The sequence below is a fragment of the Bos javanicus genome, chromosome 5 (genome assembly GCF_032452875.1).
Source record: "Bos javanicus breed banteng chromosome 5, ARS-OSU_banteng_1.0, whole genome shotgun sequence".
NCBI lineage: Eukaryota > Metazoa > Chordata > Mammalia > Artiodactyla > Bovidae > Bos > Bos javanicus.
Genome location: NC_083872.1, coordinates 67,532,098 through 67,551,603, shown reverse-complemented (window position 1 = coordinate 67,551,603; position 19,506 = coordinate 67,532,098). Strand labels below are relative to the sequence as shown.

The following is a 19,506-nucleotide window of genomic DNA, read 5'->3' as shown; positions in this document are numbered from 1 at the left end:
CATCCTCTTACTTAGAGTCCCTCACTAGGACAACTGCCTGCCCCTCTTGTGGTCATTTCATCCTCCCACATCCCTGGCAGACATCTGTAATTTCCCTGTAGAGTGAGACACAGTCCTGGAACTCTTAAAAAATTGATGCACAGAGGGGTACTTGTGCCTAAAATGGAAGCTTCTTAGTTGAGGATATAACACTAGAGCCAGAGTGAACGATTATGGTGAACTGAGCAACATGGACTAATCCTCGAGGAAAGACTTACCTTGTTGCATCCAGGCAAGTCTGAAGAGAGGGAGGATGGAGGGGGATAAGGTGGACAGAATGAATAAAATGAGATAAACTCTGGTTGAATGAAAAGGTATTATTTTCCACTTGAGTTCTTATTGCTGAAAGAGTCCATTTAGGAGCTACAGAAGGAAAGGAAGAACATTTTCCAACAACAGCAACAATAATAATAGCATCTAAGGCTTACTGAGTACCTCCTATGTGTCACATAGGGCTCTAAACTCTTGTTTATTAACTACTTTAAAATCTGCACCTCAACCCTAAGTGGTAGTTATGACCATTGCTGCCATTTTGTGAATGGGAAAACTGAGGCACGGGGCACTTAAGCAGGTTGACTTAGGCAGCATAGCCCGGAAGAGGTGAACCAGATTTGATCCAAGAAGTCTGGGCTCAGAGCTTGTGCACTTGGTCTCTAGGCGCTACAATGGTCAGGTCAGGGCTTGATGCCTTCAGCCTCCTCCCATCCACCCCTAGGGGAAGTGGTGATATTGAGGTGGCAGACTTCATTCAAATCCACTATGTGGTCTAAGAATACTTTAAAAGCATGTGTCATTAGAGTTTCTAATATTAAATGAAGACCTAGTTAAGGTTTAGGTTTGATGTTAGTTGTGTAGGAGATGGGTTTCCCTGGTGACTCAGATGATAAAGAATCTGCTTGCAATGCAGGAGACCTGGGTTCCACCCCTCGGTTGGGAAGATTCCCTGGAGAAGGGGATGGCAATCCACTCCAGTATTCTTGCCTGGAGAATTCCATGGACAGAGGAGCCTGGAGGGCTACAGTCCCTGGGGTCACTAAGAGTCAGACATAACTGAGCAACTAACACACTTTCATGCAGGAGATGAAATAAATTATTTAGCCTCTATTTTGAGCTTCCTAGGTGGCTCAGATGGTGAAGAATCTGCCTGCAATGTGCAAGAGCTGGGTTTGAACCCTGGGTTGGGAAGATCCCCTGGAGACGAAAATGGCAACCCACTCCAGTCTTTTTGCCTGGAGAATCCCAAGGACAGAGGAGCCTGGTGGGCTACAGTCCACGGGGTCTCAAAGAGTTGGACACAACTGAGTGACTAACTCACAAAGCCCCTATTTATGCATACAGTTCAGGGCAAGATGAGCTTTGGGAATGAATTTCCCCTGGATTTTTATTTCTCCTTCTAGGACAAGTGCCTCTAGTCTCTTCATAACATGCTGGAGTTAGAAGCCCAAGAGAGCAAAAGAATAGGTCAGGGATGCAAACACGTAGAAGTTCTGTGTTGAGGGGGAAATGCCAGCAGCAGGTGTGAGGAGTACATCACCCTGCTCCGTGGCAGCCCAGAGGGGTGCAGCATGCAGGGGGCTACCACAATTGTTTTTTCCCAATGAATAGAAAATGAATAAATCTGCATTTTTCATGATGTATCGTGAGCTATTTCATAGCTCAAGAAAAAGATGAATTGTTTCTGTGAAAAAATAGCACTCAGCTCTGAGGTTTATCTTATTTGCCTTGAAATCTCCTGTCTGCCACAATATTATTTCAAGAGAAATAGCAACAGATGGAACACCTGTGCTACAGCTTAAGAGGCAGAGTTGCCTACACATTGAAAGAACCTGCTAAACTTGAATGTCAGGAAGAATTTCTTAAGATGAGAAACACCCAAAAACAAGTAGTTGAGAAAAGTAGGGTCTTTGCATCAGTGAGTGAGCATGGGGAGAGGTTTGGGTTAGACTGTGGGCTTTCGTGGGACCTGATTTCAGTCAGCAGTCCTCAGGCAGAGTACTTAGCCTAAGGTGCCCTGCCTTCTTCTGCACAGAAGTCATGCTGGTTGCATCAACTGCTGGCAAAAGCATGTCCAGAAAAGTGGTCAGTGCTCACTATTTGCAAGCTGTTGTCATGGACATATGTTTCCCTCCCTTCATTAAGCCGCTTTCCTGGTGGCTCTGCGGTAAAGAATCCACCTGCCAATACAGGAGACACAGGTTTGATCCCTGGGTCAGGAAGATCCCTTGGAAAAAGACATGGCAACCCACTCCAGTATCCTTGCCTATGAAATCCCATGGACAGAGAAGCCTGGCAGGCTACAGTCCATGGGGTCATAAAGTGCTGGACACAACTGAGCGACTCACCACTTCATCAAGCCCAGTTCACGGTAGTCACATTTCTTCTTGCACCACTGGCATTGATGGGGCAGTAGGAAAAAAACAAACTCCTTCAAAATCTAAGACCTGTGTCCCAACCCCAGCTTCTCTGGTGCTTGATTCATGGTATAGACAGATGGTTACTCTTCAACCTCAGGTTCCTTCTGAGTGAATAAACTGAAGAGTTGTGGTCTGAATCAAGTGCAAGATTACTGGTGTGAAAGCAAATAGCATAAGGAATATCTAAGCTGTAAAGTAGCAGATACTTCTGGTATCTGTCATGAGGACTGTTCACAGAGAGATAATGCTTGGAGGAGAGAGACATCCCTGAGGTCATGGCTCTAGCTTGTTCATGAATGTTTGGGATGTGTACAGTTTGTAACAGTACCTGACATTTATGATAACTGAGACTGGTGGCTCTACACATCATAATCCCCAAGGGGCTTACTGACTACAAGACTGGGACCTTGGGATCATGTGTTTGTATTTTTCAGAGCCTGCCAGATATTGGTGCATGAACGGCTAAGATTGGGAAATACTGAAGCAGACTCAAGAGCCAAATAACATAACAAAGAGCACTGGAATTTCAATCCTGAGCAATGGATTTGGGTTCAAGTTCTGCCACTGTCCTGGTAGGGAGATTTGAAAAATTGAAAAAAATAAAGACAAAGCTATTGGAAATTGCAAAAGGCCATTTCATTTCTATCAACACTCTCTGGTTGTTTAAGGCCCAGACTACTGGTCATTTCCAGATTTCTCCTGGAAATCTGGAATCAAGCTGGAATCAAGATGGCCAGGAGAAATATCAATAACCTCAGATGTGCAGATGACACCACTCTTAGAAAGTGTGGCAGAAAGTGAAGAAGAACTAAAGAGCCTCTTGATGAAAGTGAAAGAGGAGAGTGAAAAAGTTGGCTTAAAACTCAACATTCAGAAAACTAAGATCGTGGAATCCAGCCCCATCACTTCATGGCAAATAGATGTGGAAATAATGGAAACAGTGAGAGACTTTATTTTGGGGGCTCCAAAATCACTGCAGATGGTGACTGCAGCCATGAAATTAAAAGATGCTTGCTCCTTGGGAGAAAAACTATGACCAACCTAGACAGCATATTAAAAAGCAGAGACATCACTTTGCCAACAAAGGTCCATCTAATCAAGGCTATGGTTTTTCCAATAGTCATGTATGGATGTGACAGTTGGACCATAAAGAAAGCTGAGCACCAAAGAATTGATGCTTTTGAACTGTGATGTTGGAGAAGACACTTGAGAGTCCCTGGACTGCAAAGAGATCAAACCAATCAATCCTAAAGGAAATCAGCCCTGAATATTCATTGGAAGGACTAATGCTAAAGATGAAGATCCAATACTCTGGCCACCTGATGTGAAGAACTGAAAAAGACCCTGATGCTGGGAAAGATTGAAGGTGGGAGGAAAAAGGGACGACAGAGGATGAGATGGTTGAATGGCATCACCGACTCAATGGACATGTGTTTGAGTAAGCTCTGGGGGTTGGTGAAGGACAGGAAAGCCTGGGGTGCTGCAGTCCATGGGGTCACAAAGAGTCAGACATGACTGAGCAACTGAACAGAACTGAACTGGTGAAAGTTAAAGCAGCTCAATTGTGTCCTACTCTTTGTGACCCCATGGACTATATAGTCCATGGAGTTCTTCATGCCACAGCACTGGAGTAGGTAGCCTTTCCCTTCTCCAGGGGATTTTCCCAACCCAGGGATTAAACCCAGGTCTCCCAAATTGTGGGCAGATTCTTTACCAGCTGAGCCACAAAGGAAGCCCAGACTACTGGTGGTTCTATTCAATTCAGGCAGCCTGGCAGTTGTATCATAGAGGAAACCTGAAATTCATGTAGGTGAAACTGGGAGGCTCTGAGTTTCTGTGCTGAAGTCCATTTTGCCAAAAATCAGCTGATCAATTGAATCTCAAAATGATGGATTCTGTTGATGTGGGTAACATTTTGCCTTTGTTGTGGTGCCTTAGTGTATGATAGGAGTTCAATGAATATTGGTTGAAGAACTAAACAAACATAGTCACCAGCTGTCTCAACATCATATAAGTTGACTTTGACAATTATTCCCTATATAAAACTTGCTTATTTTCCTTTCTATCTATCTATCTAAATGTGCCTTTTTATGTAGCAAATACAAAATTACTTACTTGCCTTTATGATAAGCAGTGAAATCTCTGATGCAGAGGTAGTGAGACTGAGGGCCCTGGTGGTATTTAAACAGAAGTGAGTGATGATGGATGGTGAGAGTCAGCCTCAGATGACCTTTAAGTTCTCTTTCAACCCATAACTTCTGGAGTGTGAGGGTGCTTAAAGTGCTTTCAGGCCTTCCATTCTGTTCTTGATATTTGAACAAAAGAAAGAGGGCAGATCAAACGCTGTGGGTTCCAAGGTTGTAGATTTTCCTTTGGGATCAACAGTCCCATAGCTATTGTTTTCAAAGATTCTAGAAGTTTCTCTGCATTTGGGAAAGACTAATAGATTTGTTTACCATTTCAAATTCTGGGCTTTATGATGAAAAGGATGAGACAGTTAAGACTAAAATGAAAAGCTGGGTCTTCCTAAAGTGTTGGAGGAAGTTGAGACTTCTAGAACTCTATAGTCCGCTTAGGCACAGAGCTTGCAAACAAATCCCCATGGCTCCAAGCCAAGTATTTAACAAATCATGTTCTGAGATGAAGATGGTATGAGGGGAGGTAAATGATGGTGTGACTTTCATAGGGCTGGCTGCAGCTCAAAGATGCACACTGGTGGCCTGTGGTGATTCAAAAAGCAGGTGTTATGTGGAATCCAAACCATACATTTTTCCAAATTGAGTTACCAACATTTAAAAATCAGAAGCTTTTACATATATAAAAAACATATGTCTGCTTCTCCTGGAAATCCAGAAAAATCTGTCTTCACTGGGCCCACATTCCTTCAGGACAATAAAAGAAGGTCTGAGAAGTGAGTGCCCCTTCTGATGGAGTATACTCCCAGGGTGCTCCCCTTGACCTCGTCTCTCATTCCTAATATTATCTGTGGGGCCTCTGGAGGCATTTCTTTTGATTCCCTACTGAAGACAAAGCTGTGGTTTATGAATGCTGTGTCCTGGTACCTAACATGGTGAACGTCTTTGCCACTTGACTGAACCTTGAGCACAGGGAATGCAAGTCTTTTTAAGAGTTGGTACACCCTGGGAGACTTCTCTGGTGGTCCAGTGGTTAAGATCTCACCTTCCAATGAAGGGGGCATGGGTTTGATCCCTGGTCAGGGAAATAAGATCCCACATGTCTCAAGGCCAAAAAAAAAAGAAGTAAAATATAAAGCAGAATCAATATTGTAACAGATTCAATAAAGACTTTAAAAATGGCCCACATTATAAAATCTAAAAAAAAAAAAATTTTTTTTTCTTCCCAAAAGGGAGTTGTCATATCCTGGCACAGTTTCTGCCACACAGTAGAACCAAAGAAATCCAGTTCATTCCTCTCTCCACTCCACACTTCCTTACCTCTTAGGTTTTATTCTTTCCTATTTTCCAAGTCTAAACAATTTTTTTTTTCAGTGAAAAGGGCTGCTGTTAATAATTATTCTTAGATAACACATGTGAGTTGGACCCTTTGTGGGTATATTAGTTTCCCAGGACTGTCATAACAAAAACCCCAAAGTGGATGACTTAAAACAGAATCATTATCTCACAGTTCTGGAGGCAGAATTGGAAATTCAGGTGTCATCAGGATTGGCCCCCTCTGGAGGTTCTAGGGGAGAATCTGTTTCATGTCTTTCTCTTAGCTTCTGGAGGATGCTGCAGTCCTTGGTTACCTTGGCTTGTGGCTACGTCACTCCACTCTGCCTCTGCCATCACATGGCATTCTTCCTGTGTGTCTGTTTTTTCTTCTTATAAGGACACAAGTCACATTGGACTAAGGCCTTAACACTAACAACCTCAGGATTTTGCTGATGGTTTAGCAGATAATCTGTCTGCAATGCAGGAGACATAGGAGATGCTGGTTTGATCCTTGGGTAGTCGGGAAGGCCCCTGAAGAGGAGTATGGCAACCCACTCCAGTATTCTTGCTTGAAGAATCCCATGGACAGAGGAGCCGGGCAGGCTACAGTCCATAGATTCGCAGAGTCAGACACGACAGAAGAGACTTAGCACAAAACACAGCAACCTCATCCTGATTTGACTGTATCTACAAAGACCCTTTTAACAAATAATGTATGTTCACTGATATAGAAGGTTAAAACCTCAACATATCTTCTTGGGGGACTCAATTAAACCCATAAGCTTCAAACTAGCTTGCTGACCTGAAAAAAATAGAGCCAATAATTCTATTTGTTAGATGAGGTTCTTATGAGGCTAAATGACCCGCGTGCCCAGGCTCTCATTCAGCACCTGCAGCGTAGCTTGACCTCAGTAAAAGCATGGTCCGTGTCTTTTCTTCCAGTCCACGTGTTTTCTCTCCTCTTCTTCTCTTGCTTGGGCACCTGGATCCTTGGCTTCTTTGTCATTTTGTTTGCTCAGGAGAGAAACATGAAACAAACAAAATCCATCCATGACTTGATTTCATCCTTCCTGCCATTAATTTAGTAGGTGGTATCGAAGTGTATTCCTTCAAAATAGTTTACCTTTTATAGTATTTAGAGAAAGGATTCAGTCTCCAATGGCATATAGAAGACTGCTCTACATTCACCAGTACAGCACCCCCTGGGCCTCCTGCTGCCAGTATAGCTTCTTTCAAAGAAGAAAGCCTTGGAGAAGTGAGTTCCTCCCCAACACCACCCAGTGAGTGGGAAGAGACTCCACTCATCTTCACTGTCAGGCAAAACATGAACATGGGAGCCAGAGGCACACCCAAACGGACCTGGGGTAGTTTATTTCTAGAATAGTGAATGACAAAAACGTGTATTCAGGCCCACTTGGTAAATCCTATGCACCTGGAGGCCATAGGGACACACATCCAGGGACCAATGAGACTTCAGAACCTACCCTCTTGCAGTTCTAAGGGAGATTCTGCCCCATCGGTTGAGTATCAGTTCGTGGTTTCTGTTTTTCACCTCTTTTCATTTGGCCATGCTGCTGATGCTGCTAAGTCGCTTCAGTCATGTCTGACTCTGTGCGACCCCATAGACAGCAGCCCATCAGGCTCCCCCGTCCCTGGGATTCTCCAGGCAAGAACACTGGAGTGGGTTGCCATTTCCTCCTCCAATGCATGAAAGTGAAAAGTGAAAGTGAAGTCACTCAGTCGTGTCCGACTCTTATCGACCCCATGGACTGCAGCCTACCAGGCTCCTCTGTCCATGGGATTTTCCAGGCAAGAGTACTGGAGTGGGGTGCCATTGCCTTCTCCATCTTTTGGCCATATTTTGCTTTTAACTTCAATAGAAACAAGCAAAATTATTTGACTCAATGGCAGATACTGTTCTAGAACATTCTATAAAAACTGTAGTTGCCAAGTTTTCATGGAAATCCACTTGTTGCCATATATTATATTGGAGGAGAGAACAGGTGTGAGCTAATGACACATGTTTGATGATTCAGTTGTTGTCTAATAATGGTGATGAGGGCAATTATCATCATCAGCAACCTAGCCTCTCACCACATGCCAGATACTGTGTTGAGCATTTCACATTATTTCATGAAATCCTCATATAACTCTCTTGGGCAGTTAATGTTATTATCCCCACTTTACAGATAAGGAGGTGGTACTAGTGATAAAGAACCTGCTTGCCAATGCAGGAGTCATAAGAGACGCAGGTTTGATCCCTGGGTCTGGAAGATCCCCTGGAGGAGGGCACAGCAACCCACTCCAGTATTTTTGCCTGGAGAATCCCATGGACAGAGGAGCCTGGCGGGCTACAGTCCATGGGGTCACAAAAGTCAGACATGACTGAAGTGACTTAGCATGCACGTACACACAGATAAGGAAGGTGTAAATTCATAGCACAAGTTAATGTGTATAAAAATTAAGTATAAAACTGCATAATAGGATGAATGAAGAAGGACCAGAAAGAATAAGCTTTGAAATCATGGAAACCTGAGCTCAGAACCAGAAAGACTTGACCTCAAATTTCTGCTGTCTCCAGTTTCAGTTCTTTAGCTGTGATCAAGTCCCATAAATATTCTTTGAGCCTGGTATTTTCTGTAAACTGACAATCACTGCCTTGATGAGATGTTGTTGATATAAAATTCCCTGAACACAGCAGGGCTGACTAAATGGTGGTTGTGAGAATAGTGGTGGTGTTCTGACTGCAGGAGAGGAAATGTAAGCAAACAACGTGTACCTCAAAATATTCTAGAAAATGTCATGTAGAATAAGGATTAGACTCATTTTATGTAGCTCCTTTATGGTTTTATAATGTGCTGGTTTCTGCTATACAACAAAGTGAATCAGCTGTATGTATACATATATCCCCTCCCTCTTGGACTTCCCCAGCATCCCATCCCTCTAGGTCATCACAGAGCACCATGCCGAGCTCGCTGTGTTATGCAGCAGGTTCCCGCTAGCTGTCTGTTTTACATATGGTAGCGTATATATGTTAGTCCTAATCTCCTGATTCATCCCCCCCTGCCCTCCCCCGACTGTGTCCACAAGTTTGTTCTTTACATCTATATCTCTATTCCTGCCCTGCAAATAGGTTCATCCATACAGTTTTGTAGATTCCACATTTATGAATTAACATTAGACATTTATTTTTCTCTTTCTGACTTACTTCCCTCTGTGTGACAGACTCTAGGTCGATCTACATCTCTGCAAATGACCCAATTTCATTCCTTTTTATGGTTGAGTAATATTCCCTTGTATGTATGTTCCACATCTTCTTTATCCATTCATCTGTCGATGGACATTTATATTGCTTCCGTGTCCTGGATATTGCAAATAGTGCTGCAATGAACATTGGGGTACATGTGTTGGTTTGAATTATGGTTTTCTCAGGGAATATGCCCAGGAGTGGGACTCTTGGGTTGTATGGTAGTTCTATATCTAGTTTTTTTGATAAGCTTTCATACTATTCTCCATAATGGCTAAATATTAATTTATATTTCCTCCAACAGTACAAGAGGGTTCCCTTTTCTCCACACTCTCTCTAGCATTTATTCTTTGTAGGTTTTTTTGATGATGGCCATACTGTTTTTTAGGTAACTTTATGGGTTGATTTTAATGCAAATATTTGTACAGTTTTTTGGAATTGACCAATTGAAGAAACAGAGATTTTGAGAGCCTTCTTTGAACTAGGGGATAATGTCCTTCCTGGGCTGTAAATTGTAAGGTTGGTTCTGGGAGACTTCCACCAAAGATGTTGAGTCAGAGATTCTTCTTTTCTGGGAGGATGGGCTTGATGATGGGATGTTGAGGATGCTGGCTAGTTAATACACTTTGAGCCTTATGTATATGGCAATATAATAAAATCTGAATATGCATCTGCAATTATGGTCCATATGGGTACCTTCTGAGATAAGAACTGCTATCTCCCCATGGCTTAGATGAGGTACTAGAGGCTTATAGAGATTCTGTTACTTTAGGGAGGGAGGAGCCAGGATTCCAGCCTCCATTCTGACTCCAGGTCAGAGCACTCCTATTTTAAGATTCTAAATACGACACTAATAGCACTTGGGTACTGAGCACCACAAAGAAAGTTGAGCGCTGAAGAACTGATGTTTTCAAAATGTGGTGCTAGAGAAGACTCTTCAGAGTGCCTTGGACTGCAAGGAGATCAAACCAGTCAATCCCAAAGGAAATCAACCCTGAATATTCATTGGAAGGATTTATGCTAAAGCTGAAGCTCCAATACTTTGGCCATCTGACGCAAAGAACCAACTCATTGGAAAAGACCCTGATGCTGGGAAAGATTGAAGGCAGGAGAAGAAGGGGACAGCAGAGGGTGGGATGGTTAGATAACATTACCAACTCAATGGACATGAATATGATCAAACTCTGGGAGAGAGTGGAGGACAGAGGAGCCTGGCATGTTACAGTTCATGGGGTCCAAAGAGTTGGACACAACTTAGCAACTGAACAACAACAGCAACAATTGTGCACTTACTATGTACTAGATGGTTTACATTTTATTATATTTTTCCCTCAGATACTTGCTTAGTTTGAAGAAATGCAAAGGCTTCACAGGTGGCTCAATGGTAAAGAATCCGAGTGCCAATGCAAAAGACTTGTGTTTGATCCCTGGGTAGATAAGATCCCTTGGAGAAGTAAATGGCAACTCACTCTGGTATTCTTGTCTGGAGAATCCCATGGACAGAGGAGCCTGTTGGGCTACAGTCCATGGGGTCTCAGAGAGTTGGACATGACTGAAGTGACTGAGCACATACGCACACAGTTCAACACCCACTGTTGGGAATGCAATATGCATTTGAAGTCTGCATATCTTTTGAATTTGCCAGTGATGCCTTTCAGTTCAGTTCAGTTCAATCACTCAGTCATGTCCGACTCTTTGCGACCCCATGAGCCACAGCACACCAGGCCTCCCTGTCCATCACCAACTCCCAAAGTTCACCCAAACTCATGTTCATTGAGTCGATGATGCCATTCAACCATCTCATCCTCTGTCGTCCCCTTCTCCTCCTGCCCTCAATCTTTCTCAGCACCAGGGTCTTTTCCAATGAGTCAGCTCTTCCCATCAGATGGCCAAAGTATTGGAGTTTCAGCTTCAACATCAGTCCCTCCAATGAACACTCAGAACTGATCTCCTTTAGGATGAACTGGTTGGATCTCCTTGCAGTCCAAGAGACTCTCAAGAGTCTCCTCTAACACCACAGTTCAAAAGCATCAATTCTTCAACACTCAGTTTGCTTTATAGTCCAACTCTCATATCCATACTTAACTATTGGAAAAACCATAGCCTTGACCAGATGGGCCTTTGTTGACGAAGTAATGTCTCTGCTTTTTAATATGCTATCTAGGTTGGTCATAACTTTCTTTCCAAGGAGTAAGCATCTTTTAATTTCATGGCTGCAATCACCAACTGCAGTGATTTTGGAGCCCCCCAAAATAAAGTCTGACACTGTTTCCACTGTTTCTCCATCTATTTGCCATGAAGTGATGGGACCACATGCCATGATTTTAGTTTTCTGAATGTTGAGGTTTAAGCCAACTTTTTCACTCTCTTCTTTCACTTTCATCAAGAGGGTCTTTAGTTCTTCTTCACTTTCTGGCATAGGGTGCTGTCTCTGCATATCTGAGGTTATTGATATTTCTCCCAGCAATCTTGATTCCAGCTTGTGCTTCCTCCAGCCCAGCATTTCTCATGATGTATTCTGCATATAAGTTAAATAAGCACGGTGACAATATACAGCCTTAACGTACTCCTTTCCCAATTAGGAACCAGTCTGTTGTTCCATGTCCAGTTCTAACTGTTGTTTCTTGACCTGCATACAGGTATCTCAAGAGGCAGGTCAGGTGGTCTGGTATTCCCATCTCTTTCAGAATTGTCCACAGTTTATTGTGATCTACACAGTCAAAGGCTTTGGCATAGTCAGTAAAGCAGAAATAGATGTTTTTCTGGAACTCTCTTGCTTTTTCCATGATTCAGCAGATGTTGGCAATTTGGTCTTTGGATCCTCTGCCTTTTCTAAAACCAGTTTGAACATCTGAAAGTTCACGGTTCATGTATTGCTGAAACATGGCTTAGAGATTTTGAGCATTACTTTACTAGCGTGTGAGATGAGTGCAATTGTGTGGTAGTTTGAGCATTCTTTGGCATTGCCTTTCTTTGGGATTGGAATGAAAACTGACCTTTTCCATTCCTTTGGCCACTGCTGAGTTTTCCAAATTTGCTGGCATATTGAGTGCAGCACTTTCACAGCATCATCTTTCAAGATTTGAAATAGCTCAACTGGAATTCCATCACCTCCACTAGCTTTGTTCGTAGTGATGCTTCCTAAGGCCCACTTGACTTCACATTCCAGGATGTCTGGCTCTAGGTGAGTGATTACACCATTGTGGTTACCTGGGTCATGAAGATCTTTTTTGTATAGTTCTTCTGCATATTCCTGCCACCTCTTCTTAATATCTTCTGCTTCTCTTAGGTCCATACCATTTCTGTCTTTTATTGAGCCCATCTTTGCATGAAGTGTTCCCTTGGTATCTCTAATTTTCTTGAAGTGCTCTCTAGTCTTTCCCAGTCTATTGTTTTCCTCTATTTCTTTGCACTGATCGCTGAGGAAGTCTTCATTCAGATGCTTATATCTTTCCTTTTCTCCTTTGCTTTTTGCTTCTCTTCTTTTCACAGCTATTTGTAAGGCCTCCTCACGTAGCCATTTTGCTTTTTTGCATTTCTTTTTCTTGGGGATGGTCTTGATCCCTGTCTCCTGTACAGTGTCATGAACCTCTGTCCATAGTTTATCAGGCACTCTGTCTATCAGATCTATTCCCTTAAATCTATTTCTCACTTCCACTGTATAATCATAAGGGATTTGATTTAGGTCATACCTGAATGGTCTTGTGGTTTTCCCCACTTTCTTCAATTTAAGTCTGAATTTGGCAATAAGGAGTTCATGATCTGAGCCACCATCAGCCCCCAGGCTTGTTTTTGCTGACTTTCTAGAGCTTCTCCATCTTTGGCTGCAAAGAATATAATCACTCTGATTTGGTGTTGGCCATCTGGTGATGTCTTGGGTTGTTCTAAATAACTGAGCCATCTGCATGCTATTCAAAGTCCTTTAAAAGCTCATAGAAAGTAATTTAAAGCATGTAAGTTATCTTAATACACTACTGAAGAATTAGATTTTAATTTGCATAGGTCAATGGACAGGATTTCTTACATAAAAATGATTTTTTTTGCCCTTGTTACATGGCATGCAGGATGTTAGTTCCCCAACCAGGGATTGAACCTGTGCCCCCTGCAGTCGAAGTGGGGACTCTTAACCATTGGACTGCCAGGAAAGTCCCCTGAAAATGATTTTATATGTATGACATATATTAAGATTTTATATATATATATATATATATATATATCTACATACAAATGCATGCGTGATATATATATATATATAAAGAAAGAAAAAATCAAATCTATTATTAGTGTATATGTATGTATTGTGCAGAGCCAACATCAGATTAAAACACTGTTTTAATTTTCACATGGTTTGAGCTTTCTAATAAAACTCATGAAGTAATTGCCTCTTGGATTTTAAATTGTCAGTCATAGTCTAAATGGGCTGTAAAATTGTTTGTTTTTCCATGATCTCTAACTCCAGAGTAATTTCTATTCAAAGCCTTTCCCTAAATTTCAAATATGAGGCTTTATTTTAGTCACTCATTCTTCCCTCTCTTTGGAAGTTTTGAATTGTTTTCCTTGAAATTAAAAGTTTTAGGAGGATTCTGTAAAAATTATTTTGGGGGGAGGAGGTTCTTTCAAACAATAGTAAAGGAATGGATAGCACTTTATTTTCTTAAAGAAACGTGGGAAGCACATGAGCGTAACGTCAGGGGATTAAATTTTTTTCTCTCAGCTTGTTACAAACGTCGTGGATTTCTGAAACATCCAGTTATCAGGAGAGTTTTCTTTTCCTTTTCTTTTTTTTTTTTAAGTTTTAGCGGGGCGGGTAAATTCCTCACACTTGAGCGCCACCCCGGCTCTTCTTTGTCTTCCAGGTCTTATTCTGAGGCCTTACGCTGCCATTGGCCTCTTCCGGAGAAGCCAGACCCCCTTTGCTTCGCCCAAAGTCTCCTGGAGTTCCTCAGAACTGGAGTTGGGGGAGAAGACAGCAGCCCCAGTAGGTGCACCGACCTGCAAGCCTAGATTCCCAAAGCCGGCTCCCAGGCGCGCCCGGAAATCCAGTCCGAATAGGCGCAGTTGCCATGGCACCAAAGATGCTCCCCAAGCATCCTCATTCCCCCGAGGAAAAACGGGCCCGGGGCAGACGCCTCCCTCCACAGTAGTCTGGCAGGAGCGCCCCTTCCTGGATTCACCAGTACTCCTACCCATCTCTTCTCCAAGAGGTTAATCAAGGATTGCTCCTCTTCCCCACTCCCGCCCACCCCCTCGTTTCCATACGGTTTGTTCACAGGCCCCTCCTAGGCCGGGGGTGAATGCTCACTTACACTGACCGCTGCGAGGGAATTGTTCGGTGAGTGCTGCCTATCTTCAAATCAATGCCTGCCCAGAACAACAGAAAGGGCCTCAGATGTACTGGTTTCCACAGAACCATTGTCAGGCTTCACAGAGGCCGTTTTGAACCTAATAAATAATGTCAAAAGTCTCTATCGCAGCCCAAAAATGTTCCTTTTGAAGCATTTCTAATAGTATTTTTGTTCTGCGGTGTCTCCCAGTGTCACAAAGAATTTGCACCTCACAATGGGGATGGGGTACATCGCGTGCCACTTCAGCATGTGCTGGCAGGGATGGGCCCGACCCGGCTTTGTTCTGCTCTCGCAGGTAAAGGGTTTCACTTGCCAACTTGGGCTTCAGTTTAAGGATGTTTTCTAAGGGCCTTTTGAATCTCTAAACAGAGGTTTGGAAAACATAATTGAATGTCTGTAATTTAATAGTTAACATGAAATTTGATTACTCCCCATGTGCCTAGGGGAGTTCTTCAGGCTATATTAAGGTTTTTATGTCAGAAACCTGAAGCTAGAACCTCTTTGGAGGCTCCTGAAACACATGGAACTAAGGTTAATGCAGAAGAGACACTTAGGGAACGTTTATATCAACTTGTGGTTTTAGGCAGTGTTTTCGATTTTGGTTTAAGGTCGGTTAAACATAGCAGCTTTTCACTGTGAGGCAATGCAGAAACTAATTTAGCAAATGATTTTATGAGTTTAGTTTTTTCTCTTTTTAATGTACTGTTTTTTTCACAGAGTGAAACACAAATCAATATTACCACGACATTCACACACAGTTTGAATTGCAAATTTCTTGCAGTTTCCCCACAAACTTGGATTTATAGAATTCGATACATGGAGGCTGTAAAATCCTACTGCATTTTCCCCTTCAGTTCAATATATATAAAATATATATAAAGCATGTATTACATACTATATGTAGTATGTCTACATTTATGTGGTCAGGGAACTCTGATGTGGTGTGTATTTTTTTTTTTTTAATATAATGCCTATAAATAGCTTGGACACTAGTGTCTTGTGGAATGCATTTGAGACAACATGACTCAAAACTCTATTCTAGATATACTAGAATCCATGTCACCCAGTAGAGGTCAAAGTAAGGGCTTCTTTAAAAAAAAAAGAGGATCAAAGCTAAAGAGAGCAGTCCTTCATAAACACCTCCAGAAACCCATTCTTCCTTGGAGGAAATGTAATGAGCTGTCTTGATTTATCTCATTTTGGATGCATATGTTTGGGCGTTTAGTTGGTCTAACTATGTCCATAGTTTAGATAGTGATGGTTCTTTACCATCAGTTCTTTACCAACATGTGCAATGTTGACTGTCATAGTTATGGGGCACAGGTGTTCAGGTCTTTCTGAGAGGCACTAGAACCTGGACAAAAATGCCCCAAGGTAAGCATAGTTAAATCTTTCTTACTGTTATTTTTTTCAATTTGAACAATTGTAACTGAGTACGAATCAGTTTTAAGAAATAAATAATATGTGTATTTGCATTGGAGTGTGACTGAGGACTAGAACAAAGTCCTGTAGTATAAAATCATTGTTGCTAAGGTTTTGGGTTACAGCTTGCTTTTGTTTTTTCAGGGGTATGTGATTTGATTTAAGGGATATTTATTACCACATGCTATAAGAGTCCTCCTAAGAAGATAATGTGTTGCTTTAGGGAAAACTATGTTTTTCCGAAAGTTTCATTGAAAAATAGTGATAAATTTTAAAAACTAGTACATGGAAGAAAAAATATTTAAGAGCATCTCTAATGAACAATGTTTACAAGTGAGGAATCCTTTTTAGTATGTAGGATAAGTAATAGTTGTGACAGATAATGTTTCCTGAGTGTGTATTTTAGAGACTGTTCTAAGCATTTCAGTTCAGTTCAGTTCAGTCGCTCAGTCATATCTGACTCTTTGAGACCCCATGAATTGCAGCACGCCAGGCCTCCCTGTCCATCACCAACTCCCAGAGTTCACTCAGACTCATGTCCATCAAGTCGGTGATGCCATCCATCCATCTCATCCTCTGCCGTCCCCTTCTCCTCTTGCCCTCAATTCCTCCCAGCATCAGAGTCTTTTCCAATGAGTCAACTCTTCGCATGAGGTGGCCAAAGTATTGGAGTTTCAACTTTAGCATCTTTCCTTCCAAAGAACACCCAGGGCTGATCTCCTTTAGAATGGACTAGTTGGATCTCCTTGCAGTCCAAGGGACTCTCAAGAGTCTTCTCCAACACCACAGTTCAAAAGCATCAATTCTTCGGCTCTCAGCTTTCTTCACAGTCCAACTCTCACATCCATACATGACCACAGGAAAAACCATAGCCTTGACTAGACGGACCTTTGTTGGCAAAGTAATGTCTCTGCTTTTGAATATGCTATCTAGGTTGTCATAACTTTCCTTCCAAGGAGTAAGTGTCTTTTAATTTCATGGCTGCAGTCACCATCTGCAGTGATTTTAGAGCCCCCCAAAATAAAGTCTGCCACTGTTTCCACTGTTTTCCCCATCTATTTCCCATGAAGTGATGGGACCAGATGCCATGATCTTAGTTTTCTGAATATTGAGCCTTAAGCCAACTTTTTCACTCTCCTCTTTCACTTTCATCATAAGGCTTTTGAGTTCCTCTTCACTTTCTGCCATACGGGTGGTGTCATCTGCATATCTGAAGTTATTTATATTTCTCCCAGCAATCTTTATTCCAGCTTGTGCTTCTTCCAGCCCAGCGTTTCTCATGATGTACTCTGCATAGAAATTAAATAAGCAGGGTGACAGTATACAGCCTTGACGTACTCATTTTCCTATTTGGAACTAGTCTGTTGTTCCATGTCCAGTTCTAACTGTTGTTTCCTGAACTGCATATAGGTTTCTCAGAGGCAGGTCAGGTGGTCTGGTATTCCCATCTCTTTCAGAATTTTCCACAGTTTATTATGATCCACACAGTCAAAGGCTTTGGCATAGTCAATAAAGCAGAAATAGATGTTTTTCTGGAACTCTCTTGCTTTTTCCATGATCCAGTGGATGTTGGTAATTTGATCTCTTGTTCCTCTGCCTTTTCTAAAACCAGCTTGAACATCTGGAATTTCACAGTTCACATTTTCATTTAAGTCCTTACAATGGCTTCATGAAGTAGTTACTCTTGTCATTAGTGCTACTTCACATATGAGGAAGCTTTATTCTTAACTATTATATATATATATTTGTATATTTTCAAGCTTATAATTATACATGCTTACTGACTCATTTGTGTCCAACTCTTGGCCACCCCATGAACTGTTGCCCACCAGGCTCCTCTATCCATGGGATTCTCTAGGCAAGAAAACTGGAGTGGGTTGCCATGCCCTCCTCCAGGGTATCTTCCCAACCCAGGGATTGAACCCAGGTCTCCTGCATTGCAGGCAAATTCTTTACTGTCTGAGCCACCAGGGAAGCATTATATGTGATATTATTATAGGGGACTGGAATGCAAAAGTAGGAAGTCAAGAAACACCTGGAGTAACAGGCAAATTTGGCCTTGGAATCCGGATTGAAGCAGGGCAAAGACTAATAGAGTTTTGCCAAGAAAATGCACTGGTCATAACAAACACCCTCTTCCAACAACACAAGAGAAGACTCGATACATGGACATCACCAGATGGTCAACACTGAAATCAGATTGATTATATTCTTTGCAGCCAAAGATGGAGAAGCTCTATACAGTCAGCAAAAACAAGACCAGGAGCTGACTGTGGCTCAGACCATGAACTCCTTATTGCCAAATTCAGACTTAAATTGAAGAAAGTAGGGAAAACCACTAGACCATTCAGGAATGACCTAAATCAAACCCCTTATGATTATACAGTGGAAGTGAGACATAGATTTAAGGGCCTAGATCTGATAGATAGAGTGCCTGATGAACTATGGAATGAGGTTCGTGACATTGTACAGGAGACAGGGATCAAGACCATCCCCATAGAAAAGAAATGAAAAAAAGCAAAATGGCTGTCTGGGGAGGCCTTACAAATAGCTGTGAAAAGAAGAGAAGCGAAAAGCAAAGGAGAAAAGGAAAAATATAAACATCTGAATGCAGAGTTCCGAAGAATAGCAAGAAGAGATAAGAAAGCCTTCTTCAGCGATCAATGCAAAGAAATAGAGGAAAACAACAGAATGGGAAAGACTAGGGATCTCTTCAAGAAAATCAGAGATACCAAAGGAACATTTCATGCAAAGATGAGCTCGATAAAGGACAGAAATGGTATGTACCTAACAGAAGCAGAAGATAGTAAGAAGAGATAGCAAGAATACACAGAAGAACTGTACAAAAAGATCTTCACGACCCAGATAATCACGATGGTGTGATCACTGACCTAGAGCCAGACATCCTGGAATATGAAGTCAAGTGGGCCTTGACTTAGAAAGCATCACTTAGAAAGTGATGCTTAGAAAGTGATCACTTAGAAAGTGATCACTTAGAAAGCCAGACATCCTGGAATGTGAAGTCAAGTGGCCTTGACTTAGAAAGCATCACTACGAACAAAGCTAGTGGAGGTGATGGAATTCCAGTTGAGCTATTTCAAATCTTGAAAGATGATGCTGTGAAAGTGCTGCACTCAATATGCCAGCAAATTTGGAAAACTCAGCAGTGGCCACAGGACTGGGAAATGTCAGTTTTCATTCCAATCCCAAAGAAAGGCAATGCCAAAGAATGCTCAAACTACCGCACAATTGCACTCATCTCACACGCTAGTAAAGTAATGCTCAAAATTCTCCAAGCCAGGCTTCAGCAATATGTGAACCGTTAACTTCCTGATGTTCCAGCTGGTTTTAGAAAAGGCAGAGGAACCAGAGATCAAATTTCCAACATCCTCTGGATCATGGAAAAAGAAAGAGTTACAGAAAAACATCTACTTCTGCTTTATTGACTATGCCAAAGCCTTTGACTGTGTGGATCACAAGAAACTGGAAAATTCTGAAAGAGATGGGAATGAATACCAGACCACCTGATCTACCTCTTGAGAAATTTGTATGCAGGTCAAGAAGCAACAGTTAGAACTGAACATGGA

The 19,506-nt window shown here is 42.0% G+C and overlaps 1 protein-coding gene across 1 annotated transcript in view; it reads left to right on the top strand.

Moving 5' to 3' along the window:
* Window positions 1-19,506, top strand: part of C5H12orf42 (chromosome 5 C12orf42 homolog) — a 174,497-nt gene that overhangs the window by 116,089 nt on the left and 38,902 nt on the right. Inside the window, 4 exon segments of the mRNA XM_061419064.1 lie at window positions 13,946-14,154; window positions 14,156-14,266; window positions 14,268-14,384; window positions 14,386-14,792. Of these exon segments, the coding sequence (XP_061275048.1) occupies window positions 13,946-14,154; window positions 14,156-14,266; window positions 14,268-14,384; window positions 14,386-14,463 (515 nt within the window). The 3' untranslated portion in view covers window positions 14,464-14,792.